Source organism: Pan paniscus, chromosome 2 (genome assembly GCF_029289425.2).
Source record: "Pan paniscus chromosome 2, NHGRI_mPanPan1-v2.0_pri, whole genome shotgun sequence".
In the NCBI taxonomy this organism is placed as follows: domain Eukaryota; kingdom Metazoa; phylum Chordata; class Mammalia; order Primates; family Hominidae; genus Pan; species Pan paniscus.
In genome coordinates this window covers 132,525,264-132,552,229 of record NC_085926.1, presented here as the reverse complement: position 1 = coordinate 132,552,229, position 26,966 = coordinate 132,525,264, and the positions used below count along the sequence as shown (strand labels likewise).

Below are 26,966 nucleotides of genomic sequence, written 5' to 3'. Positions count from 1 at the left end.
TCACATGGCCCTACTCTTCCCAGACTTCCCTACCATACCCTGGGGTCTCTCCAGCACACCTCACTTGCCCAGCACCCAGAGGCTCCGGACATGGAGGCTGAAGGTGGGTGGGTCCACCTGGATCAGGGGCTCAATTCCTCTTTGGTCCCAACTTCTTCCCACCCCCATCCTGTCTTCCCACCCAGCTTTCCTGACTTTGATCTGCCTGACTCAGGGACCCTTGGTTAAGAAAGGCTCTGCCAGAGCCAAGGCTCTCTTCTGGGCCGGGACAGGGGTCTGCTGTCCATGCACCTGTTGGTCTAACCATTGGCCAGGCAGCCTTGCAGCAGCCTCCCAGCAACAGCTGATTATGGCTGTCCTATGTCCAGTGGGAAGCTTGCATGATTGCTGGCCCTGCATCAGCACTGGTCTCTAGTTTTCTCTCCTTCCTGTATCTCTGTCTCAGAGACCTGACTCGTGGCTTGGTCTCTGGTCAGCTGGCTCCCTTTGAATAAGGCTAAGCATAGATGAGTGATTTGGAGGCCCAGCCTTTCTCAGAGCCCTGTTACCAGAACGCCATCACACACGGTTGAGATGCTCAGGTCTCCAGTTGACCAAGGGCAAAGGAGGAAGCCTGTCTGGGTGCCAAATGCACCTCACCCTGCAGGACCCAAACGGCCCGGCCTTTCCATGCCCTCCTCCTCCACCCAGGTGTCCTTTGGCACCTCCACCCCAGGGCCGTGGCTGTGGCACAGACCTCCCTCCTTGAGCTTGTGAGCACAAGCAGCACTGCCTGGACACTCCCCAAAGAGCATTCATTCCTGGGAAAAATAACAGGGAATCCACGGAAAACCAAATGGTGGGAAAAAGAAGATTCCATCATCAATATGTCTGGGAACTACTGGGTTAACTAAGGTTAAGCCCGTTTCCTACTTCTGACTTCTCAGAGTCTGCAATAGGCGTATGTTCCCTGTAGGCCTCTAAGAGGGCTATGGGAGTTGCCATGGTTCCCAAACTAACTTGATCAGGGGACCCTTCTAGGAAAGTTCCCATATAGCTCTTAGGCTCAATGTTTCAGGCTTTGAGAATTGTGTTAAAGGTTGGACAGTCACAGCTCCTCAAAGAGACAGCAAGGCCTAGGCCAGGCAGCCCTCCTCAGTGGGTCTCAGCTGCTGACCAAGGTGCTCTGTGTTTCCAGCCTACCCCTGGGATCGATCTAGCCTGAAATCCATGTCCCTGGACCTGCAGCAGTTTGAGAAATTGGATATCTACGCCTCACAGGTAGGACAGCTGGCCGCTCTGACCATGGGCCCCTTCAAGGTGGCTTAGAGTTCTAGGGCAGCAAAACCTCTCCCCAGACACCTCCTGAACATATCCTGAGTGGCTTGGTTGGATGGCCCTGGAATGCCTTTTCATAGCATATGGGTGGGGACAGAAGGCACTAGGCAGCAGCCCCTGCCCAGAGCCAGAGGCCATTCCATCCCCCACCCCACCCACGATCCTGTTGCTCCCACCCCATACCACACACCCTGGAGCTCTTCATTGGCAGGCCCCTCTGGCCAGCCCTGACCTGCCTTCTCCATGCCCCTTTTGGCATTTCTGCTCCTAAGCTATGCCTGCCTCCAGTCCATGGAAGAAGGGAGGAGAGGATGGGAGGACCGTGGATGCAGATGGCCAGGACCATTATAATCACAGCTGTGCTCACCTCTGAAGTGCATGAGCTGCCATGCTCTCATGCCTCTGGCCCTGAGCATGTCTCAGGTGCAGGTGGGAGGGGCAGATGAAGAGCTGAAACACTAGGGACATATGGAAGTCATTGGAGCCAGGCAGGAGCTTCAGCACAGAGAGTCTGATAGGAGGAACAAGGTGCTGAACACTTTTGTGAAGTCAGGACATTAAATGGTCTTAAAAAGGCCACCTTGTAGGTACTCAGGAACCTTGTTTGTTGAAATAATGAGTGGATGGTGAGTGCATGGATCAAGAAAGCCAGATGAGAAGCAAAGACATAAGTTGAGGACATCCTTCTGTCCTGGCAGAAGACATGACCTGGATTAAGTGGAGACATTGAGGAAACAGAGGAGTGGAAAGGCCAATCCTGAGCTAGGGGCAGAGGGGAAGAACTCTATCACCAGTGGGTGTGGAGTGGGTGGGAGGTAGGGGAGAGGGGCTCCCAGATAGCTGGATTGACTCCTGGAGGGTGGATCAGTACCTCCTCATGAGGAGCAAGGGAGAAGGAGCAAGTTTTAGGGGATGAGTGTGTTTGAGATATGAGAGGCTCTAGTGTCTGTGGCACATCCAGGGGAAATGCCCCCTGGGCAGCCAAATATACAAGCTTGGAAAGGTCTGGGCTGGAGACACTGATTGGTAGTCATCAGATTTCGTTAAGAGCTGAAGCCATAGGACGGGCATCATATTGCGGGGGTGGAGGAAGCCCATAGGGCCTGGAGCCATCAAAGGGTCTGGGGCAAGGCCAGGAAGGGTCAGAGTTCTGGAAGGTCCAGGGAGGCGCTCCCTGGGGCAGACGTGGTCAACAGTGTAAGCTGTGCTATCTGCTCAAGTGAGATCAGGACAGACGCATGTCGGCTACTGCAGCATCAAAGTGCACCTTACCTCCAGAGGGGCAGTGCACAGGTGCTGGAGGCCTCAGTCCTCAGGTGGGTGGAAGAGCAAGCAGGAGGTGAGTAGTGGGGAGTGAGGAAAAGATCCCACAGGAGCCTGCAGAGACGGGGAGGCTAGACATGAGCAGAACTGAGGAGAGTAGGGGGGCATCCTAAGGTGGGGGAACAAGGGGGCATGGAGCAGCCAGGAAAGGAAGGGAGGAGGTGAGGACATATGAGAAGGAGGCCATTGATTGAAGAAGGGAAGTCCCTGTAAAGGCAGAAGACCTGAGACATTGAGAAGGCTGAAGCAGGAGGGGAGGATGAGACTCTTAGTGAGGAAGTCCCACCTGGCCTGCCGTGAAGTGGAGGCCAGGCCATTACCTGTGAGTGAGGAAAGTGGGTGGGGTCGGGAGTCTGCAAAGGGCCCAGATTTTTGTAATGGCCATCAGAAGGGATGGGTCAGGCTGCTGGCCATACTCAGAGAACAGTGCCAGGAAGCCAGCGGAGGCCAGAGACCCAGCCACAGAGCAGGGAGTGGCCAGAGCAAGCCAGGCCCAGGTGGGGCCAGGAGGTGGGGACCAAAGGACCAGAAGCCATGGCACTGAAGTAGAAGGCTAAGTCAGGACTCCAGGCTGCAGTGCAGGCCTGCAATGCTGAGTACCATTCGGGGCCCTGGGAGAGGGACAAGGACAAAGTCTGCGGTGTTGGAGCTGGACGTAGAAAAAAATGAAACAGAAAGCAGCTGAGAGAGTAGAACAGGGGCCCAGAGGTCTCCAGAGATCAGAGTGCCAGTGTGCTGGGCCAGTGGTCAGCAGGTGAGTCCTGGAAACCCCTGTGAGCAGTGAGATGTTTCCAGCTAAAAACAAGGTCCTGGAGTACCCTCGAGCTGGGAGCTGAGGGGAGTGTGGGCACCATTGCAGGACCTAGTGCCCCAGCTTCTCTACAGAGATTAAACATGGTCAGAGCCATCTTTCCAGCAACCTCAGCCCTGTTTCCCTGAGGGCCCCTACGAAGAAAGCTAATTTGTTTTTTTATCATAAAATAACATAAAATTTGCCATTTTAATAATTTTTAAGTGTACAATTCACTAGCATTAATTATATTCACAATGTTGTATTCTCATCACCCAAAACAGAAACTCTACCCATTAAGCAATGAAATTCCCATTTCTCCTCCCCCAGCCCCTGGTAATCTCTACTTACTGTCTATGAACTTTCCTATTCTAGATATTTCATATAAGTGGAATTATACAGTATTTGTCCTTTTGTGTCTGGCTTATGTCACTTAGCATCATGTTTTCAAGGTTCATCCATGTTGTAGCATATACAGAACTTAATTCCTTCTTTTTATAGTTGAATAATATTCCCTTGCATATATTGTATATACTCTATTTTATTTATCCTTTCATTCATGGATGGATGTTTTTTAACCTTTTGGCTATTGTGGATAGTGCTGCAATGAACATTGGGGAAACAAATGTCTGTTTGAGTCTCTGCCTTCAGTTTTTTTGGGTGCATACCTTGAACTGAAATTGCTAGATCATATGATAATTCTACATTTAACTTTCTGAGAAACTGTCAAAATTTGTCCACAGCAGCTGCACAATTTTACATTCCCACCAGCATCGTACAAGGGTTCCAATTCCTCCATATTCTTGCCAACACATTATTTTCTGGTTTCATTTTTCAATAGCCATTTAGTAGGTCTGAAGTGCTATCTCATTGTGGTTTTGATTTACATTTCTCTCATGACTAAGGATGTTGAGCATTTTTTATGCGCTTATTGGCCATTTGTATATCTTCTTTAGAGAAATATCTGTTCAAGTCCTTTGCCCCTTTTTGAATTGGGTTGGTTTTGTTTTTGTGGAGTTGTAGGAGTTCTTTTTATATTCTGGATATTTAACCCTTATTGGATATATGATTTGCAATGTTTTCTCTCATTTTGTAAGTTTTCTTTCTGCCTTCTAAATGATATCCTTTAATGCACAGAAATTTTTTATTTTCACGAATGCCCTTTTATCTGTTTTTTCCTTTGTTGCTTGTGCTTTTGGTGCCATATCTAAGAATTCATTGCCAAATCCAAGGTCATGAAGATTAACCCCAGTGTTTTCTTCTGAGAGTTTTATGGTTTAAGCTCTTATATTTGAGTCACTGATCCATTTTGAGTTGTTTTTGTATATGGCATGAGGTAGAGATCCAAGTTTATTCTTTTGCATGTGGAAACTCAATTGTCCCAGCACCATTTGTAAAAGAGACTATTCTTTCCCCACTGAATGGACTTGACACCCTTGTCAAAGATCCACTAACCGTAGATATGTGGGTCCATTTCTGGACTCTCAGTTGTATTCCATTTGTCTATATAATCTTCATGGCAGTATCAAACTGTTTTGATTATTGTAGTTCTACAGTAAGTTTTGAAAATGGGGAACTTGTGTCCTTCAAATGTGTTCTTTTTTCAAAATTGTTTTGGCTACTTGGAGCCCCTTGGAATTTATAGGAATTTGAGAACTGACTTTTCCATTTCAGCACAAAAAGCTATTGGAATTTTGATAAGGATTATGTTAAATCCTTAGTATTGACCATGACCAGGGGCTGCTACAGCTGTCCAGATGCCTGCCTGGCTAGCCCCCAGATCTGCAGAGAAAAGCTGTGGTGGCTCTAGGGCCTGTGATTGAGCTGGTCAGCACCACCTGCCCTGTCCAACTTCCCCCACCTCCTCCCAATTTGTCCTCAGCCAGCCTTTGCCCCTCAGGACCTCTCCTCCAGCTTCTCTGCCTGGAGGAAGAGCAGCACTGGCTGTAGGTGCAAGATGCTGGGCCCCCAACAGCACCTCCTCGAGGCCCTAATACAGCACACCCTTCCTGCTCCCCAGGTGACAGCCAAGAGTGGCCTAGACGAACTGGTGAGTGACCTGCTCCAGGAGGCCCACACTGACCTGGAAAGGGTCCGCGCCATCTGGATCTGGATCTGCCATCACATAGGTAGGCCCCCCTGTGGAATTTCTGGCTCTAGAATCCCTTGCTTCCATTCCCTGCAGGCCTCTGCTCCTATCAGCATATTCATGTGTGCAGAGTGACATGAAAGGTGGGGGAGAGGGACCCAGAAGACTGGACTGATGAACCAGAGAGTAACCAAGGAGGATAAAATTCACCACGTGCTATGAGTCTCCATGAAAGTTAGTTGGAGGAGAATCCCTTGCAGCCTTCTGCCCATAACCAGTGCCCAGAGCTGGAAACTTCATCCAGCAGCAGCCTTCCCTCTGTCCCAGCCTTCCCTCTGTCTTATCTCCACAGAGATGAGAGCCCAGAGCAACAGGTCATCTCCAAGAAGGATTACCATTGGTGGGGAGACGTTGCAGCTGTTTGAAAAGTGATTGCAATACCAGAGGGTTCATTAAATACCAGGGCCAGGAAAAGCGGGTTCTCCACTTCCTGCTCCCACACTAGCAACACTGGCCACTGGTCCCAGCGCAGTCTCCAAGGTTCTTGGAGCCACCTGAGGGACCTGGGCCTATGCAGCTGCCCACAGCTCTCCACAGGATGGCCTTGGGAAGCTCCCGGGTCGAGCAGAGCTGCAGAGGTGGTGGCTAAGGGATGCTGCCCCTTGCCGCCTTGCAAACACAAATGAGAGTGGGCAGGGCCAGATCACGAGGTGGACTCCTAGTCCTTTGACATAAAGACCAGCCGGGTCTTTCTCGACCTGCTGCCACTGGGCTTTTCTTTTATTCTTCTGGAACAACAGTTTGGAATGCAGCTTAGAGAATGAGCTCGCCTGGCACAGGTAGGAGGTCCAAACTGAGGACTTGAGAGACCCCCAGCTCAGCTCCCATCCCAACTCCACCAGTTGTGCCTGTGCCTTAAAGGGGCAGGGTCAGAAATGGGACATTTATAGGACTTCGTTACTGCTCTATCCCCATGCCAACACACACATACACAGTCTCAATGGGTCCTCAATAGCTACAGAGACTTCTGCCTTAGGGCCTCACCGCAGGCCTCAGGCTTCTTCGCAATGTCTTCATCCCCTCCTTAGTGAAGTGACAGGCTGTGGGAGAGCAGCCTTCTCCACTTGGGGACGAGCTCTGTGTGCCCCATGGGTCAGCATGAGGCCTTCGGGCTGCAGGAAAACGGGATGAGTGATTTCACTGGAAATGTGTGCAGAGCTGTGTGGCGGGGATTAGCAGAGAGAGCCCCATGCCTCTGCACTGTCCTGGTCCCTTCTCCTCCTAGCCCCTCCTCAGAGGCTTGGGGAGCCAGGTGGCCCCCTCTGCCAAGGCCTGCTCCTCCTCTCACCACTTGCACAAAGAGGTGATAGTTCCCAGATCCCATTTGTGCTGGGGCTGTAGTTCCATTCAGCCCACTGTAGTTTCCTGGGGCTGGTGATGGCCAGAGCACAGCTGGGGGTTGGGGTGGAGTCTTCTCGCCTCCCAGGCTCAAGCTCCTCATGATCCCCTCACCTGCCCTATAGAGTATGACATTGCAGCTGCTCAGGAGAAGGACCGCCAAGCCTTCAAACCCACTGACATCCTGCGGACCCAGAAGACCAACTGTGATGGCTATGCTGGCCTCTTCGAGAGAATGTGCAGGTACGAGAGACAGGAGTCCCCGTGCTGACCACCAGACCCTCTCCCTCTTCCACAGTGCCATGTGCCTTTGCCCACATGCCAGGCCTGAAACCTGAGTTTACAAACTCTGCTCTGGAACCCAAGTGAGTCCTGAAAAGGTCAATTTCTCCCTTTTTAACACCAGCATAATTGACTTTGTACCATCTGCCGGGCTTCGCGATGCATTAACATAATGGCAGATGAATGCACAGAGATAATTTGGTTATAAAAAGCCCTTTTTCTGCCTTCTCCCATCTCTATGCAGCTGAAGGTTAAAAGAATGGCAGGCCTGGGAGCGGGAGGACAGTGGCTGCAGATGCCAAGGGGACTGTGAAAGGCTGTCCTCAGGGCTGACACAGGGGGCCTCTTTTGGGGGAAACAAAAGATCTCCCACCTGAAAAGATCTGTCAGTTGGACAGCTGAATCACTACGAAGTGGCTACTCTTGGAGTCGCTGGGCTCCATTTTCAGCACTCTGGGAGTGGGCATATGGCCAGGTTGCTGGCATGGGTGACAGCTCTGGCCTGAGCAGGAGAACAGGCCATTGCCAGTTCCCAGTGACTCAAAACAGGCTCAAGATGTGGGGTGGGGGGAGGGGATGGCCACTGACCCCCACAGCTTCCTGAGCCTACCCTCTGAGGTCTGCTGGGTTCCTCCAGAAAACAGTCAGCTAGCCCTGGGGCCATCAAAGAACCCCTCCCCAGGGGGTGGATGAACAGCTGCCCACTGTCTTTCTAGGCTTCTGGGAGTGAGTCTTCTCAGGCACCCAGATGTCAGCCCACCAGAACTGCAGGTGGCAATTCATCAAACCAAGCGTAACACTTAGTCCACAGGCAGGCAGTTGTGATGGCCTCAGTGTTGCAGAGGCGGCAGCTGCTGAACACTGGGTGCATGCAACCTATTCCTGGCCCAAACCCCCTGTTGTGCTGCCTCCTGCCCCCCATCGCCACTGCCAAGCACAGGCACCTACCCGGCTGCTGAGTTACTCTAAGCCTCCTGCTCTGCTTCCTGTTCTTCCCTTTTCTCACTTTCAAGGCCAATCCCTGAGACCACAGCCCCAGACGCAGCCACGGTGGGTCAGGGTACAGAATATGCCACCCAGGCGGCTTCCCACCCCCTACCCCAGACCCAAGCATACCTCCTGCTGCCTGCAGGCCTCTCCAGGAACCTGGATCCTCACTGGCTTCTCTGTCCAGGCTCCCCTGGTCCTGGGTTCCTAACATCACTAAAAGATCACACTATCTAGCAAAGTCCTCCAAAATCTGAGCTCAGCCAAGTTTCCAGCCCTGCACTGTGTGACACCACCTTCCTGACCACCTCTGCATGCACACTTGCTCCCTCTCCGCAGAGCTCCTTCCAGGCCCCGCTCCAGGACAGCCCATAACCTTCCCCTTCCTTTGTACCCCCAGCCCAGTTGCACACCAAACTCATGTGTTGCCTTATGCTTTCAATTAATAACATTTTTAAATTTAAAAAATACCATTCATTGTAGATGGTTTATAAAATGCACTAAAGCAAAAAAGAAATTATTACTCTGAATCTCACCACTTACAGCTAACACTGGTAACATTTGGTCATATTCCTTTCCAGACTGTGTTCTGTGCATACAGGAATTACCTGTGCTCGGTTGTTGTCATACATCCTATCGATTGTATACGTCTATATTTGCCTTTATCTCCTCTCTCCTTGTACCTCCCCTGCGAATACCCATCTCAGAATCCTACACCCAGTAGGCCCTCAATAGACATATATAGAAATGACAGGATATTCCTAGCAGACTTATGTGGAATGGAATGTGGAATTCTCTTTTAACTGATGAAATAGCCACAAGTCTCTTAGCTCCATTTGTGCCTAGCATCTTTCAGAACATGATTATTTTCCTCTGATTTTACAAATTTGAAAAATGCTTAGCATTTTTTCCAAGTTCCAGGATATATTCCTCTTTATCCAGTATAAGCTTTCTAGCATACTGTAGAAGGAATGCCAGATTTGAAGCTAGAAAGACCTGGGTCTACCACTTAGAGTGGTATCGCCTCCTTGATCCAGTATAAGCATCCTAGCATCCTTTAGAAGGAGTGCCAAAGTTAAAGCCAGAAAGACCTGGCTCCCAGTTTTTAATTTACCACCTATTATTTTTGTTCTTTGTGGTAAGGCCCTTAACCTCTTGCAGCCTCAGTGCTCTCATCTATATATTGGAGACTAGATTGCCTACCTGGCAGGGCTATAGGACTCAATGAGACTGCAGTTTGGGGGTTAGCAACCCGATTTTGGGGTGGGTGTTTTTTGACCTATCTTGTCTTTCTTGAGTATTGATTGGAGTCCTTTTGCTCTGTGGAGTTTTCCTACAGACTCTGCCAGCCTACATAGATTCAGAAAATTGACACTTGCCTTGAGTGAAACTGTCAGCTTTTTGCCCTGGTCCAGATACTTAACAATGGCCCTATTCTGGCCTGCAGCTTATCATTAAAACTCTCCCTAACATTTTGCGTCATTTAAAGTTAGTTCCAACATGGTGATTACCATGTGCAAAATTCCTCACACTGCCTGAGATGTGTAGCAATAGCTCACGGTCCCCTGAATTCCTTTAACTGTTTCTTTAAAGATCAGTAACCTATCTATGCATCCCTCTACTAACTCTCTTTACCTTTAAAATAACTGCCAAAAGTTTGGTAAATTAATTAGCTAATTCCTTAATAACTGAGGACATATAATCCGCACTTGCTGATTTATCCCTTCTTGGTTGTCACGGTGGACATCATTACTTTTTGCCAGTCCATTCCACCTCCCTGAAATTGTCTCATTAAAGACTGATTTAATAAAGTAATTTGGGGAGGAATTCAGATATTTTCACAACATCGTTCAGTTCCTTCTGTCTGTCCCAAGTCACTGATGTGGGGTTTTTTGGTTAATGCTATAGCTTGTAACTGCTGGTCCAGTTTCCTTCTGACTTTCTATCATCCAACATTAATGTCTCTCTTTTTGCCTCAGTTGCCCGCATCCTTAATTGATTCTGCCTAATTTCCTCGCAGGAGCCAAGCTTAATTCCCCAGACTGCTGCTCTTGAGTCGGCCTCCAGTAAATTCTCTTCCCGTTAGCATGGCTTTAGCATCACCAGCTAGCAGGTTTCAGAGACTTTGGATAAAGCCAGGCACTTATTACAAGTTTGAGCCCTGACACTGAGGGAGTTGGTTGTCACCAATCAGATGTCAGCTGGCTTTCCACTCATCCTCTAGCTGTCACTGAGAGCAGGGGCAGGAGTGTGTGCAGTCAGATGGCTGCTTCTGGTTAGCAGTATGTCCCCTATAATCCTAAAACATCACTTGGTTCCAAAGGCCCCAAAAGATAGGCAGTGGCCATCTAAGCCTTCTGGGAGATGCAGATTCATTGGATAACCTTAAATTATCACCAAATCTGATGCTGGTGTATAAGGCCTCTGAAAGGGACATCTTAGCTCCCCCACCCTTATAGCTACACCAAAGGATGGCACTCACAAAGATGAGTTATGTCACTGGTGCAAACCACCTTTCCATTTCACTCTCTATACCACCTACAAGTGTATAGATCAAAACAAAATCTTGATTTACAAAAGAGCTGGTGCAACATTGTGCACATGTATCCTAAAACTTAAAGTATAATAATAATAAAAATAAAATAAAATAAAAAGAAAAAAGAAAAAAAATTAACTTACCATGTCAGGTATGAGGAATATGAGGTCAAATGATTTTTCCATTTCCCCAATAGATGTTTTCACACGTGAAAAAAAAAAAAAAAGCTTCTTGAACTATGCATCAGGACAACTGCATCCACTGCTGCTTCGGCCACTGGCTAGCTGTGTGTCCCCAGGCAAGGCAGCCTCTCTCTCTGAACAGCTGACGCCTCCCTCACCTTCAGAGAGGAGGCCTCTGAAGTCATGTCTCATGAGGTTCTGCATGGGGCCCTGGAGAGAGAATTATTATCAAGATTACTAGTTATTGACGTAGCTGTAAGGGTAGTGTGTAAGAAAAGGGAAAAGAGAGCACATGGGAGAAATATAAACACACTGTCAGATTATAAGAAATCAAGTACATAAATTGTGAAAGATAAGTCACGGTTTGTTTGTCCTGCTGCAGTATAGAAACCACAGTATTTTCAACAAAATACCAAAAGAAAAGCATACTTCATAGTCTCTCCTACAGGCACACTCCCTCCCTTTTTCCCTCACTTGGCTCACACATCCTAGGAGAGGTGATCAGATTTGGGAAAGTCTACTGTGGTCAGAGCCCATTGGTGTAGGGTGCACCTGTCCACCCAGATATTTCAGCCACACAGCTGTTGGGGCCTGGCCTTGGTACTGACTGTAGGAGCATCATACAGTTTCTATGGCAGGGCCTGGACCATCTCAGTATAAAATAATACCAAATTAATACACTAGGATACAGTGCACCAAACTGGAACACACAGATCTTTTTAAATAATAAGGATAATGCATTCATAGAAGACTCAGCAGCTTCAGGGTTCATCAAGGGTAACCCAGGTAATGACATTGCCTTCTGCTTGGCTGCCCCTCTGTTCAGTCTCTTCCCATCAGGCCACATTTGGTGGCCATGTGGTCCTTTGCAGCCCTTGGGGCTTCTCTGATTGGGTCCCTGGGCCCTGATATTGCTGGAGAGGGGGTGCTGTAGCTTTCTCCAAATCCTCCAGGGTGCTCCTTGGCAGCTTGTTCAGGGCATCTTACATCCATGTTTTCATTGTGGCTTGGGATATATATCAGCCATGAGCTATGGAGGCAAAATTGAGGTTTTCAATTCTGTAAAGTAGAAGCGAAGATTCTGCAGTCTGAGGTCATTAAATAAATCTCCTTGGGTGATATTTTAGGCTCTGGGATGGCTGGTCGGAGCTCTTCAGGAGGTGGAAATGTTTCTAGTCCTCGGCCCCTCCTTCAGTGCTCTCTCAGCTCCTGCCTGCAAAGTTAATTCCTCCACCTTTGGGCTCTCCAGGTCTTTGCTTATAGACTGGGATTTTATAAGCAAAGTTCTGGAGACAGTTCCAGTGACAGTTCCCATATCCACCCTCCTTCCAACTATCAGCACATCTAGGGCAGCCACTGAGCCTTATTTTGGGGATATGATTTTTTTTATGTTGTTACATTGTGTTGCGTTGTATGGTGCCATGTCATGTTATAGCATTCCCTGCTACAGTGCTTTATACACAGTGTGTGCGGCCAGTGATCTTTTGATGACATGAAAGAGTTGTGGTTCATCCTGGCTAGCAAGAGTGGCTGGAGACAAAACTCCTGTGAGTTCCACAATCATCGTCCTATACATACAGAGGATTTTGCATGAGAATTATGGCATATTAACAATAATGTTTTACATTATGACCTTCTTTGTCCAATTCATCTGGCACATTGCTGCCAGGTAATAAAATATCCTCATATCAGAGTCAAGCATGTCATAAGCTTATAACTGAGTTTATATTTTCATCTTTTTTCTGCCCCAGGCATTCCCCACAGCCTTCCCAGCTTCTCCTCAGCCTGTCAGAGAAGAATCAACCCCTGGAGATCATTTAATGCCAACATTTCTCTCTGCCCATGATAAGCCTGGCAAGGTCACTCTAGAGGTGACCACCAGACCTGGGAGGTGACCTTATTTCCTGGCTCAGGGGCCATCACCCCCACTCAGAGCAGTACAGGTGGACATCCCTGCCCCTTGCTTCTTCCTCCTGCTTTCCTTTCCAGGGCTGGGGCAGGCTCTCACTGCTGCTCCCTGACTTGGTTTTTCCAATCTTGCCTCCACTTCACTCCCTTGAGGGCAGGATGTCCCCCTGGGCACATGGCCTAGGACATGGCTTCTCCCAGGAGGACATTCCATACCCATTCTGATTTACCCCACCGCCTGGAGGCTGCACAAACGCTAAATTCCTCTCCTTCCTTCCTTGACTCCAGGTGGCTCTGAGCAGAGGACAAGCATCAGTGGGCAGCATGTCCAGAGGTCCACAGCACCACTAAATCAGTTCACCTTAATGCAAAACGAGCCATTCTCCAAGCCCCATTGTTCCCAGGACTCCCCTTATCCCTCCACATCATCCTAGAAAGTGATATGCACAGACATTCTAGGCAGCAATGGAAAGTAATTTCCTGAAGAATATAATTTTAAGTAGTATTTATGGCTTTTTTTCCAATTCTCAAAGTAACACATAATCATTATTAAAAATTTAGAAAATACAGAGAAGTTTCAAGAAAAACATTAAAATCACCTATAATCCCATTGCCAAAAGATCAGGTGCCTTTTGTGCCATCTCTCCCCCTCTCACTCCCTGCCCCTCCTTCTCTGTGCATGCAGGCAACACACACACACACACACACACACACACACACACACAGCATCGGCGTGACATTGTGCTGACTGGAGAGATTGACATGCTGTTGTCAGTTCACATCGTGTCAGGGGCACTGCTTAGCTCACTAAATATTTTTCACAACATTTCTTCTCCTCACCCAGTCTCTGAGTAGATGGGGCCCCACCTCCTATCGAATGTCTATCCCACCCCTACACCTCTACCCACTCCTCTGGCCTTGCTTTCCTCTGGTCCTTCTCTGCTAGCTGTTTCCTCTCAGACTATAAACACATCCAGACTTCCTCATCCTGAGAACAACCCCCTCAGCCTTGCATCCCCTCAGCACTCCCCACCACCTTCCGCTCTCTGCACTGCAGAGAAATGAGGAGAGAGCACTCCAGGTATGCAGGCTGCCCCTTCTCCCCTTCCTTCCACGGTCTCCTCAGCTACTGCCTCCTTCTGCCCTGGAGTGGCTTATGGCCTTTGCCAGCAGAAAATCACAACACTGGGATCTAGTTTCTCTTGCAGTCTGTCCCCATGCCCTCAAGTGCTCCCAGAAGCCATCCCACAGAGCCAAGCTGGTATGTTCTCATGGGATTCCTTAGAGGGCTTAGGAGGCCTGAACCTCCTTTTGTGAAGCAACAGGCAAAAGGGCGGGGGCTGGAAAACTTCCAAGCCCCTAAGGAACCTCAGCACTAGTGGCCCGCACTTTCCACAGGTGAGCAGAGGTTAAGGCAGACATGGTAACACCTCATCATTGCATGCATGTGAAGAAACACTGATGGCAGGGAAAGTAGAATCTGTTAACCCTCAGGACATCACATTTGATCCCAATGACTCTCTCAGCAAGTGATATGTATTAGTAATATTTAATCCAATATTTTGCTAATTTTAAATTACATGTTCATTTTTACAAGGAAGATTCCCCTGATTCCTATAGTAGATGCATGGCCATTTCACCCCATTCCCCTGGGAGGCTCCGTGGCCCTCTTGTTTAGAGCAACTGAGGCTGCAGCCCTGGTCTGTGGAAGGGCCCAGCCCCATGGGCCCATCTCACTGAAACAGACCCCACCAACACCCTGGACTGCAGACTCAGCTCAGCTGAGTACAGCACAGGGTCACCACTGAGTTGGGGACTGAGCAGCTTGTGTGGTACTCAAAGGAGCCCCATCAAAGGGGCATCAAGCACATCCTCGGTTTCACAGGTTGTGTATCTATTACACCAATTTTCCATGAGTGCAAGGAAAATGTCTTGAGGAAGGGGCACCTTTTCTAATTTACACAAAGACCCTAGGAGGGCTAGCATGGGATGTCCCTAGGTCAGACTAGCAGTGAAATTGTCTGCACAGTCCATCCCCTTGGCTGTCCTCAGGGGAGCAGGGCTGCTGAGGAGCAAGACCAGCTGGCCATGAAAGGACACCCAGGGGTCTTGCTTTGGCCTTGGACTGGTGCCCACAGCCCAGGCCTGGGCCTCAGGGTTTTAGCTCCAAATGTCTCATTTTATATCTTCCCCAGAGGTGACCCATGCCCATCTTCCCATCCAGGTTCCCAGAAAGCAGTGCCAGCTCTACTATGAGCAGTGAAGGAGCACAATGTCAAAAGGACCCCAAAGCTCAGGTTGACTGGTCGGCATTCCCATTCCCCTCAGGACAGCCACAGGAGACTCCAGAATTGTGGCCAGGGCAGGCAGTCAGCAAATGACCTTAATGCACCATGATGGCTCTTGCACCATGTTCACAAAGGACAGACCCGCCAGTCAGACCTGAGCAAACTGGCAGCTGGCCAGTCCTCCCTGGGCCAGGGCTGGAGACACCCACTGCCTGCCCCGGGGTTCCCCTGCAGGCATCCTTGGGAGGAATAGCAGGGGAGTAGGGCTTGGCTTCTGTACCCTCACAACCAGCAACCCCACAACACCTCACCCATGTCACGAGACCCATCTCTTCAGTCGCATGTCCAGAAGCGCCCTGGTTCTCCCAGCAGCTGTGCTCACCCCTTACATGTAGGTTTTGTTGCAGGAACATTGTCATTTCCCCGGCTCCTATTTTCTTGAAGCCAGCCTCAGGCTTGCCCCCATTTTTTCCTCCTGAAGAGCTGCTTGAGGAGCGTGTCAAGCAGGCTCTAGGGATGAACATTTCAGAAGTGATCTGAATGGTGTTGGTCTCAGGGGAGGAGCAGACAGCGGAGACTGCAGCCAGTCTGTACCAACAGGACCAGCCAGCACTGTATCTCCCTGTCCCCAGTGCCCCGAGATAAAAGCCATCAAGGCTGTTTATATGTGAGTACAAGAAGCAAGGAAAAGGATAGACAGGGAGGACTGATGGGCAGCAAACATGCCTGAAACCTGAGACCATGGACAGACTTGGAGGCAAGCCACAGCGGGATCCCCCTCTCAGACCCCCTGTCCTGCCCCCAGGCTCGCTGGAGTGCAGTGTATGACCGTGCCTGGCTACTCCAAGGGTTTCGGCTACCAGACAGGGCACAGCTTCTCGGGGGAGTTTGACCATGCCTGGAATGCTGTGTACCTGGAGGGAAGATGGCACCTGGTGGACAGCACCTGGGGCAGCGGCCTGGTGGACACCATCACCTCCAAATTCACCTTCCTGTAAGTACTTGTCTCAGTTCTGCTGGGCGTCTGGCAGGTGGAAGTGGAGGATGTGCCAGGCAGCATGAAGCAGCAGGTGGAGAAGGCCAAGCGGGAGGGGAAGGAGAGCCAGGAGGCCCCATGCCCACTCCTCCTCGGCTCTGAAGTGGGCTGGCTCCAGGCCAATTGTGAGGGCCCAGACCCTTTTGTCACCTCACCCTCCACTGACAAACTCCCCACTCTGACTCCCTATAACTCCCTCCACCAAAGCACTGAAAGCCTGCAGCATTTGCCCCCAGACCACACATGAGGAAAGGCGGGCTAATAGCCTTCTTTAGTTGTTGGCAGTTTCCCTTCCAGACTTTGGCCATTGACCACATTACCAGGCACAAATGCCAGAATGTTCTCTTACTGCTTTGCCCAGACACCAGGCTCCTTCTCCTCTCAGGTCTGAGTGAGACCGTATCACATTTCTGAGGAAAGGGCTGTGGTTTTTGGGGAAGGGGTGCTATTGGCGGTGCAGAGTCACTGTGAGGCACAGTGGGGCAGGGCAGCCGGGGTGCAGAGGACTGGAGCATTTCTGTCCTCTGGGGCTCTGGCCAATCCTGGCCTTAACCTGAGGCTACATACAATATTCTTCATGGATCATGATGTTATCAGCAGCTCAGATTCCTTTTTATTCAGAAACATGAGTGTGCTCTCTCGATTTTTGCAGCTTAAATCTTGACACTCCCACACATGGGACAAATACAAGCCATGTGCACACACATCCTACACGCAGGGCTCGCGTACTCACAGATACCCTCTTTACCTCTGTTATTCTCAACACTGCTCCTCTTAGGCAGAGCAAAGCCACCCCCATCTCAGGAAGGGCCTCTCTGTTCTTCTCTTGATCCCCATTACTGACATCCAGAGAGGCAGCACTCCAGTCAGCCCTGGAGAGCCACAAAAGGTCCCCGCCAGCACAGCTGCACAGCACAGAAACAGGTTGGGGTAGATGGAGGCAGTGAATTCAAGCACTCTGTCTCCCTGCCTTCCCACGACCCCACTGCGTGGTCCACAGGCTATGCCTTTCCCCCCTTTGAACTTCTGATTGTCTTTGAGCATGAGGCAGTCAGTTTTCCCCTCGACAGCCTAGGGCACTGAGTGCAGACCACAGTTGCAGGCGGTGGCCTTCCCTTAGAAGGGACCTCAGACCCTGGCTTGACTACAATTTCTGGAAGCATCCACTGAGGAGGAGTCTCCAGTGCCCATGTTAGGGTTGGAGATGGTGCCTCTTCCCATCCAGGGTGTCCATAGGACCACTCCGGTGGGTGTATTGGGCCCCTGCCTCCCCTGCATGGAGCTGGCTGCTAACCAGCTTGTCTCTGCTCCAGCTACAATGAGTTCTACTTCCTCACTCACCCTGCACTGTTCATCGAGGACCACTTCCCAGACAACAAGAACTGGCAGCTGCTAAAACCTCCTCAATCTCTGAGGCAGTTTGAGAACAACATGCATCACAAGAGTGAATTCTACAACAAAGGGATGCTGAGTGCCCACCCAGAGACTTCCATGATCAGAACAGGTGAGCCCGGAGCAGGTGCCAGTGTGCTAGCAGCAGGAATGGAGCATTTCGCACTGTCCTCCAGGAGCCCGCCTGAGACTGCGCTTTCAAGGCATGCCCTTCCAGACGCATGGCTTGTGAGCTTAGCACAAAGCTTGTGTGTGCATGTGGATGAGTGGAGGCTGCTGAGGCAGCCCAGGCCATCAGGGCAGGGAAGGGCCATAGGCCACATCAGCAGGGACAAAAGCTCACTCACACTAGCATAAACCCAGAAAGGGATGTGTCTGAAGGCTGCAGGTTTCCTAGAACTTGAAGGCTGAACACACAGCCTGGCATGTCACAGAAGCCAGGGCTGGGCACTTCCTAGCTGGGTGAGTCTCTCTGTTCACATAGCAGGGAAAAGGACTGTGTCACCCTGGCTACACATAGCCTCTGGGCTCAGGTCCCCAACAGAAGCGACTGGCCTGCTGTGTTCTCTTCCCCAACTCCTGCTGGAGAGAATACATGGCCTCAGCAGAGCTGGAATCTGGGTGTTGGTGGTCCAACCAGCAAGGATGGGGAGCAACATGGGTCTCCCAGGACAGGTGGGGGCAGTCCCACCCAAGACAGAGAGTTGGGGCAGACTTCCTTAGGGAGGTGGCCACTGAGCTGGGTCTTGGGAGAGGAGAACAGGCATAGTAGCTAGACAGAGATGGACATGTTCTAGGCAGCAGAGGAGAGGTGGGGACACAGTAAGCCCCCAGCCTCCAAACTCAGGCACCCCTGGATGAGGGCCAAGCTCCAGCACCTCTGCCTGGCTGGCTCAGTATCCCTCCCTTCTGGAGGCGGGACCCAGCCGTTTCCAGCCCACTCCCCTGGGGCAGTATATGATACCCAGCTTAGCCATCTCCCATGGCTGGCCTGGGCTGACATGTGCTCTCCCAACCTTCACCACGGAGCCATGGCAGCTGAGTATGTTTGCACACTCTGAGGCATACGGGGGCTGCCCTGGAGGGCCAGAACTGGTCACAAAAAAGCAGGGCCTTCTCTGGAAGATTGTCTCTTATGCCTCTCCAAGGCCTTGGCACCTGATCCAGTGCTGGGCACACAGCCTGGGCACGCTGCACAGCCCTGTAAGTCGGGTCAGTCCAGCCTCCCACACCTCAGCAAAGGACTGCCTGGTGGCACCGTCTCTGCCACTGGGGCCTCCATCCGCCCAGGACAGGAGGTCTGAGCTCACACTGACTATTAGCACAGGGTGCCTGTGGGTGGGCCCAGAGCCCCTGGGGAGCTCCAACCCACATTGCAGGGCAATGGGGCAGCGGGGAGCACAGGTGTCCCCAAGTTAGTTCCAACTGACTTGTCCCTTCCACCACACAATGGCTTCCTTTGCCAAGTTGCTGAGCTCTTGCAAACTCTTCCAACTCCAAATACCTGGCAGCTCCTGCAGCTAAAATAACAGCATGAAGTTGCTCAATTTGAGAATCCATTTCCTGTGCTTACAACAGATGCAGGTCTTGTTCAATGTATCATAGGCCATGGAAATATCGGAAAGAACTGACCAGGTCAAAGCAACACCAAACTGATGTCATTGAGTGGAGTTTGCCTTTTTAAGAGACATAAAAATATAAACACCAGATTCCTTAATTTATAGAAATCTAAACCTAAATATGATTCCATATATCTGATACTTATGTACAGAGTATTTCTTTGTGGTAGCTAGTTCTGTTAAGAGAGGGGAGGGGAAGGAAACAAAATAGGGAAACTGAGATGAGCAGAAAGGAAGGGAAGGAAGAGGGCACCTAGATAAGGGGCTGGAAAGCTGCCAGGCTCTAGGAGAGTGCCGTGGAGGGGAGAGGGGAGGAGGAGGAGGCAGAGGGGACTGGAAGAGCTGTGGACTCCCACAGAGGTCTGCAGGGGTGGCTAGTCCTTTCTTTCAAGTCTTCCCAGTCATTCAACACACCTTTGGCAAGAACCCTCTGGGTGAGGCACCACAACCAGGCACTAAGACGTGGCAGGAAATGAAACAGGCTAGCCCCTTCACCACAGAGCCCACAGGCCAGCAAGGAGTTCGGACACTACACAAAAATGATCACATGATGAATTACAGCAGTGGAACGTTCCCTGAAGGACAGCCAGGGCTAGGAGAGAAGCTGCCAGGGAACTCAGCCTCAGCTGAGGGGTCCGGGTGGGCTGCTTTGCCACGGGGACATTACCATGAAGCCTTATCCAGGTTTGGGGGAAGTGGTGGGGAGGGAGGAGAGGGTAGGAGGACCCTGAGGCATGAAGGGTTGTGGCCTTGGAGGATCTGAGAGAGTGCTTGATACTGGCGAGGCAGGAAGAGACAGGCTTCTCCACGGGTCTCCAGCTTGAGGGCTCTGCCGTGAGCCCAGGAGAAGCCAGGTGGACGTTTTCAAAGGAGCCCTGGGGCTGCTGTGTGGGGTGCCGGGTGGTGCTCCACAATCAAAGGTGAATCTCAGGGGGATCTGGGCTTCACTGTGCAGAAAAGACTCACAGCCAGTTGTGAGATGGAACAGGACCAGGGGCCGTGAGCAGTGAGGAGCTGAGGTAGCTTCTGCCCACTGAACTGGTTCAGAAGTGAGGGGAGAGGAGGGTTTTCACCAAGAGGGGATAGCAACTCTATTGATCTTGGTCACTTTCCTTTGGAGGTTACCATGGGACAGATGTGGCATGCAGTGGCTGAAGGCAGTAGAGAAAGCATGTAGACAAATAAAATAGCATGAAAGCACCAAGAGTCACACAATTTCAGTGTAACAGAAGGGGAAGCAATGGCATTGGAGTTAAGCAGTGCTCAGAGAGTGGGATGAGGGCCAGTCCTCAAAGAGTGCGGGTCGCAAAGAGGGGAGAGTACTCAGAGGAAGGCGTGGAGGCCAGCAGCCTAGGTCCTCCAAGGTCTGAGAGGCCTCGTTATTAGGAAGTCACTGGAGGGTGGGGGCAGAGGGAAGTCACTGCAGTGCCAGAGAGCTGACGAGCAGAGGGGAAATGGAGGCAGTGGGGGGATGTGTGGGAGTGTAGGGCAGGTGCGGAGTGGGCAGTATCTGACAGGGCTGGGACAGCTTTTGAGCTGGGACAGCCACGAAAAAGGTAGAGGGGCTGTCTAAGCAGCCTCCCCATCATGCTGGCCCATGTGGTCTTCTCCCATTCCTGAGGTGGGAGTTGGCATGGAATGCAGATTCAATGAGAAGTCTATTAAGGCCTTTGTCCTAGAGCCCAGGCACAGTGTTCTGCCTCCCCTACCAAGAGTCCAAGCTAGGGGAAAGTTCCTAGGGACATGGATCAGACAGCCTCTCTCCTTCCTTTGCACTCAACTGTGAACAGGGCTGGGGAGGTTGCTGGGGCTGGGAGCAGATGACCAGCTTCTGAGAGAATTAAGACCAGGCTCTAAGAGAAGCCACGGTCCCTCCCTGTGGCCCTGGAAGCCAGGAGGGACCAGGCAGGTGGGTCCTCATGGGCTACAAAGACTGGAGAACTGACCACCTGTCCCTGAAAATCAATGACCAGGACAGACGAAGATGAAACTTCAGAGCAAGGGGAGAGATGGGGGGTGGCAGTGTGGGGGTTGCAAAAGACCCTCCTGTGCACACACTGACTCTTCAGGACCCATTCCTGAAACATGGCTAAGATACACCTATGTGAGAAGCATGGGGTGGGGGAGGTGGGGATCAGGGAACTGCCCCACCCCAACCTCCTGTGCACAGTCTCAGGGAGTGAAGCCATTCTCACTAGTTTTAAGGACAATGCGTTGACATGACAGCATTGACACTTAGACAGATGCTACAGGGAGCAAGGTGCAAGCTAGACCTGAGACTTGGGGGAGATGGTGCCCCTCCTGACCCATGACCCTCTCTGGACACAGGCAACCTTCATCTAATGTGAATCAATTGGGCAGGATGCACACATACAGCTTGGGATAAATTTTTCTAGAGGCCCCTTAGCTTTCATTTCTCTCAAAGAAAACCACCTGAAGGGAGTAGGGAACCCTTCCAGCGGTGTGCTGCCGCTGGCTGATGCCATGGTCAGTGAAGTCATATTGGTTGCTTGAAATGGACTGTGGTGAAAGTATTAACACCGTGGAAATAGACAAGCTCTATAAGTCAGGACGTTTTTCTCCCAGGGAGACAGTTGTTAAACATTTACCAGCACATCAGCACGTGCTGGACCCATCTCTGCTGACCCTGACTTTCTCTCCTCAGTGAATGGGAAGGCCACGGTCACCATTGAGAGCTGTGCCCCGACGCTGTTCATGTTCATGCTCAATGGCAAGCAAGAGCATGGGCTGCTGAGCCTAAGGAAGAATGGGATGAAGTTGGAGGTGTACCCTCCAACCATGGGCACTCACAAGCTGCAGATCTTCGCCAAGGGCAACTCCGACATCTACAGCTCAGTGCTGGAGTACACGCTCAAGTGCAATTATGTGGACATGGGTGTCCAGCTGCCTGCTGAGCTTCACCAGCCCGTGGGTCCCAGCTGGTTCTCGGAGCAGATGGGCATCATGAAGCCCTCCCACCCTGACCCTATCATCCACACCAGCGACGGGCGCTGCTCCATCAGCTTCAGCGTGGAGGAGGGCATTAATGTCCTGGCTTCCCTCCACGGGGATGATGGCCCCATCACTGAGGAGACACAGCGGCGCTACATCTTCCAGCTGCACCGGGAGAAGCAGACCGAGCTGAAAGTCCAGCTGCCCCATGCAGGCAAGTTTGCCCTCAAGATCTTTGTCAAGAAGAGGCAGGAACCAGGAAACTACATCTTCGTCTTTAATTACCTCATATGCTGTGCCAACACCAAGGTGAACTGGCCCATGTTCCCTGAGAGCTTTGGCAACTGGGGACAGGACAATGAGCTGCTGGAACCTCTGTCAGGTGTGCTTCCTGCCAACCGGAATGTCCCATTCAAATTGAAGCTGCATGGTATTGCCAAAGTCCTGGTGAAGGGGCAGGACACATGGCCCCTGACCCTGAACCACGAGGGCTACTGGGAGGGAAGCTGCAGCACAGCTGGCTGCCAGGAAGTCTATGTCATGGTGCTGGAGAATGCCAACCACAATTTCTACTCCTACATCCTGAAATACAAAGTGAATGCCCAGTGAGGGCTGTGCCCCGGTCTTACCCTCCCCAGGGAGGCCAGACCTCCCCAGGGAGGGCTCGAAGGAAGTGCAGGGAGCCCTGGACACCACTGAGTCTGCATGAAATCCCTTCTAGGCCTCTGCCTCAGTGTCCCACCTCTGCCACAGGAGCTGTGATCTTTGTGTTCTGAAGGCTTCACTCAGGTGTGGCTGTGACTGAGGGGGCAGAGGCAGTGGCTCTTTAGAAGGAAAAGGTGCTATGTAAATCTAAGGTATTGTAAACTGTACACCTGCATCCAGATGCCCCTTCTCGTATTAGTGCTGCTGTTGTTGTTGTTGCTGTAGGGTTGATGTGGGAAAGCAGGGATATTGCCTAGGTTGACAGCTTTTCACATGATGCTTAGAAAATTCTCTTCCATGCCCAAGGGGACACGATTTGCAAGGCTGGGTTGTCCTTGAATCACAGAGCCCCTTTCAAGCAACATCACCGTGCCTCTCGACAGCTCCGAGCCCCCAGGGAATCTTGGACTATCTTCTCCTCCCAGACCTGATCATCTTCCGCATCCTGCTGCCTCTTCATTAGCTACTTCTTGTTCTTCAAGAGCCCAAGAAAAAGTGTGTGGTGAGGAAGCTAGCTGACCCACAACTGGCTGGAAGCTGATCGTCTCCAACATCCCTAAGTATAGTCAGGAATGTGACAACCAGAAAGTTGTGAGGAGACTGCAAAGCAAAGAGCAGCCCATGCCCGCTGTGGCTGTGCAGGTGGGAGGGACACTGTCGGCAGAGCTGCAGCCTTGGTCTGAGGGTGTAAGACCTCCAGCTCTGCTCTGAGAGGAGTACACAGGGCAGTTAGTTCAGTCTAAGGCCTAGAGTGCCCTCCAGGCCCTCACAGAGCCTGGGCCTCAGGCCCCTGCCCCGCCTCCACAGAGAGCCTCCAGAGGCTGGCCAGGCCCTTGGGGAGTCTTGTGGATAGCCCTGAATAAGGACCTGGGCGCAGATCAGGTGAGTAGTGCAGTGCGGCAATGCCGAGGAGACTCACACTTTAACAGGGCTCTGCCTGCCCCCAGTGTCTCTACCAGCAAAGCCAGGGCTGGGAAGACTTCCAGCTGCACAAGAGCAGCTTTTGTGCCTGTCTCAGAGAAAACGTCTTATCCCGTCTCCTTTCCTCCCTTCTCTGAGAAGACACCCCCCTCCAGTCTCACCTTGCATAGGGACAGCTCAGGGCTCCTTGCTTGCTCAGGCACAGACTGAGAGGCCTCAGCTGCCCAGCTGGCCCTCAGCAGCGCCTCAGGCTGCGGTTGCCATGGCAACGGAGGAAAGGCTGGCTTCAGCGAGGGCAGATAAGAGGGAAAGGCGAGAGAGGACCCACATGGCCACTGCAGAACCATCCTGGCACACACACATGCTCCCTGCTGAACTCCCAGCTTCTCCAGCTCCGTGGCCCCTGGCTGTCTCAGTGCCCCCCAACCCCTGAGAGCCAGCACTGCCTGGCACCTCTCCCCACAGCCCCTCCACAGGCTTCCAGGCTCAGCCACAGCCAGGGCCAGCTGGGACCCTCATAGCTTCCTCCGTGGCACTCACCCTCACATCCCTGTATCCAACAAATGCTCACAGAGTGCCTTGGTAAGTACCAGATGCTTGGGCTACAGAGGTGAACCAAGGGGGCCCGGCCCCTGCCATCCAGAGCACAGGGTGAGGAAACTGCCAGGCAGCAGCAGCCTCCCCTGCCCAGGCCTGACTGAAGATCCAGGCTCCAGACACTTCTGTTCATTATCCCCCAGGATCCCTCCCCTAAAAGTCCCCACTGCCACCCAGCACGGTGGCCTAGCCCAGAACCAGCTCACAAGGATGCCCATCATCCAACAGGCCGGCGGCCTCAAGCAAAAGGGGTGTCTTCCCTGGGGGGCTGAACTGTCCTGGGCAGGTCCTGCGCCCTCCGCAGTCTCTGCCACCGAGGCCACCCAGCCAGCCTCGTGTCACTCACACCTGAAAAATGCACAAAGGCCCCGGAGGCATAACAGCTATGCACCACCACAGGGAAACAAAGGGAGTTTTACACCCTGAAAACAGCCGTCTTGCACACTTCTGATTTTATGGGCTTAAAGAAATGTGTTTGTTTCATCAAAACAATAAGTGCCTTCGATGACGCATGTCACTCACTGGACCCCGCGCTGGCTGCCTCGCTTAGTCCTGCTGGAGACCCCCATACCTTTTCGATATGCAATATAATTAATCAATACATCCTGGAGCATTGCAGAGAATGCCACCCAGCAAAATAGGAGCTGTCCCCAGCACCAGAGAGGGAGGCCCCGCCCCTCAAAGCACCGCAGGACATCAGCAAGCCCCTCCCTCTCGTTTAACCAGGCACCCCCTTTGTAAAGACAGCTGTAGGCGCAGTCAGAAAATCACCTGCATTTCTTTCCACTAAAGTAAAAATACATGAAATGAAATCTAATCTTCATGAATTTTTACACGCATGCTGCTCAGGGTAGACATTCGGAGTTGCATTTTGAAGGCTTTTCTTTAAATCCCCATCTTTGTTTCCCGGGCGACGAGTCCCAGTCGCCGGCGGAATGGCACGGGCGCCCCCAGGTGTCCGAAGTGCGGAGCTGCCGGCGCTGCACGCCGCGAGGCTGATCTATCACCGGGCTTTTTCGCAGAACTTGAAAATGCTGTGGAAATGTTTATGTTAAAATCACTAGGTGCTTTCTAGTGGCTTCTCAGCGCTTCCTTATGTGTACACGGAGGACATCTTTGTCACGCACAAGCTGTGAGGGCATCCTGGGGGACAACCTGGTGTGTTAAAAAGACAAGGGATGTGATGGGACTGTTTTGCCTGGAAATAACTTCTTGAAACAGAAGCACTTGACATAGGACTGGATGGAACAGCTGTGACTACACTCATTACTATACCATTGAAGGATTGGAACCGATCAAACTCAGAAAGTATCTGCTTGCAATTCTCAGGATGGCAGCCCCCAGGCCACAGGGCAGAAGGGAACCGAGGGTGGAGGAGTGGTGGGCAGAGGCACTACAAACACAACTTCAGTACACTTCTTTCCAGCTTGTTTCAGAAGTGCCACCAGCTCAGCTGGACTCCATTTTCAATCTGATTATGATCATTGTGAGTTCCCCATATGTTACATTGTCCTACCAGGACAGCCTCCTCACTGCCTGCTAAGATTAAAAGGAAATAAATAGACTAACTGAAGCATGAAGGATTTCGGCTAGACATAAAGAACTATTTCCTGTTGTTAAGCAGGAGGGACAAGTTGCCAAGAAAGTTTGTGAAATCCTCTTCTCAAAGGACTTGAAAAGGAGAAAAGTTTTCCCAGTGGTCTGAGGTTTTAGATGCCATGTTCACTAGAAGGAGTGGGTTTTCTCCTCTCCAAACCAATTAATTCCTGAGATATCCTGGTCTGCCTGCAGCAAACAGAGGGTTAACAGCATCACTACATCATTTGCTATTGGCAAAATTTTCGAAGATGGTGTGCCTCTATTGCCCGCCTCAGTTTATCTTAGGTCTATAATTTCTTTTCATTTGGAGTAAGTAGTCGGCAATTGAAAGAGGTGATTACTTCTCATAATGTGTGCATTGAGTTGTGTGGGCCGGTGGCTGTTGAGTATGCTTTCTCCATGTTGTTGCTGGTGTTGTTTTTCAATAAAATTTATATTCATTTTTATCCAACAATGTAATTATCGATTCATTCTTATCATGTATCTCACAAGGTGGGAAATGGAGAGAAACAGGAAAAATGCTTTCATGTTCAAAGGAAGCCCTAGAAAAAAATCAATGTCCCAGCCAGTTGAATGCGACGGTGAGATGCGAATGGAACGTCAGGCAAATAGCTATTTCACATTAAAGAAAACATAATTAGGTTAGCTCCAGCTACTCTATGGTTCACATGCCTTTGAAGAACATGAAGGCACTGTTTCTTTCATTGAATCTTGTTTAACTTGAAAATTTTAAAGTCAATCCTAATTTATTTTTACAGTGGGAGAAAAAAAATTACCAAAAATGCCTATCAGCCTACTTTTCTTTTGAATGTATATAAATATGTACTTCTTGATATTCATATACATGCAGAAACTTTCCAGCCGGTCACCTAAGCAGATTATTCATAAACTAGACATTTAGAGAAATACAGAAAATGAAAAATCCAGACATTTCTGAGAAGCTGCTGTAACCATGGAGACCATTCTCGTAGCTGTAGTGTGAAGGACAAAAAGAACTTGTGTTCCCAAATCTGGCTTCGTCATGTCTCTCGCTGCTAGATCCACA

The 26,966-nt window shown here is 50.8% G+C and overlaps 1 protein-coding gene across 4 annotated transcripts in view; it reads left to right on the top strand.

The window, feature by feature from the left end:
* KY (kyphoscoliosis peptidase) overlaps positions 1-26,633 on the top strand; it is a 51,639-nt gene extending 25,006 nt beyond the window's left edge. For 2 of the 4 annotated variants that reach the window (XM_034957435.3, XM_034957434.3), the window contains 6 exons: positions 1,178-1,260; positions 5,451-5,559; positions 7,043-7,160; positions 15,906-16,094; positions 17,450-17,640; positions 21,813-26,633. In XM_034957435.3, the coding sequence (XP_034813326.2) occupies positions 1,178-1,260; positions 5,451-5,559; positions 7,043-7,160; positions 15,906-16,094; positions 17,450-17,640; positions 21,813-22,708 (1,586 nt within the window). In that variant the 3' untranslated portion in view covers positions 22,709-26,633. The remainder of the gene's footprint in view (positions 1-1,177; positions 1,261-5,450; positions 5,560-7,042; positions 7,161-15,905; positions 16,095-17,449; positions 17,641-21,812) is intronic. The other 2 variants (XM_008976076.4, XM_003822499.6) reach the window with 1 other exon arrangement.
* Positions 26,634-26,966: the final 333 nt, after the last annotated feature.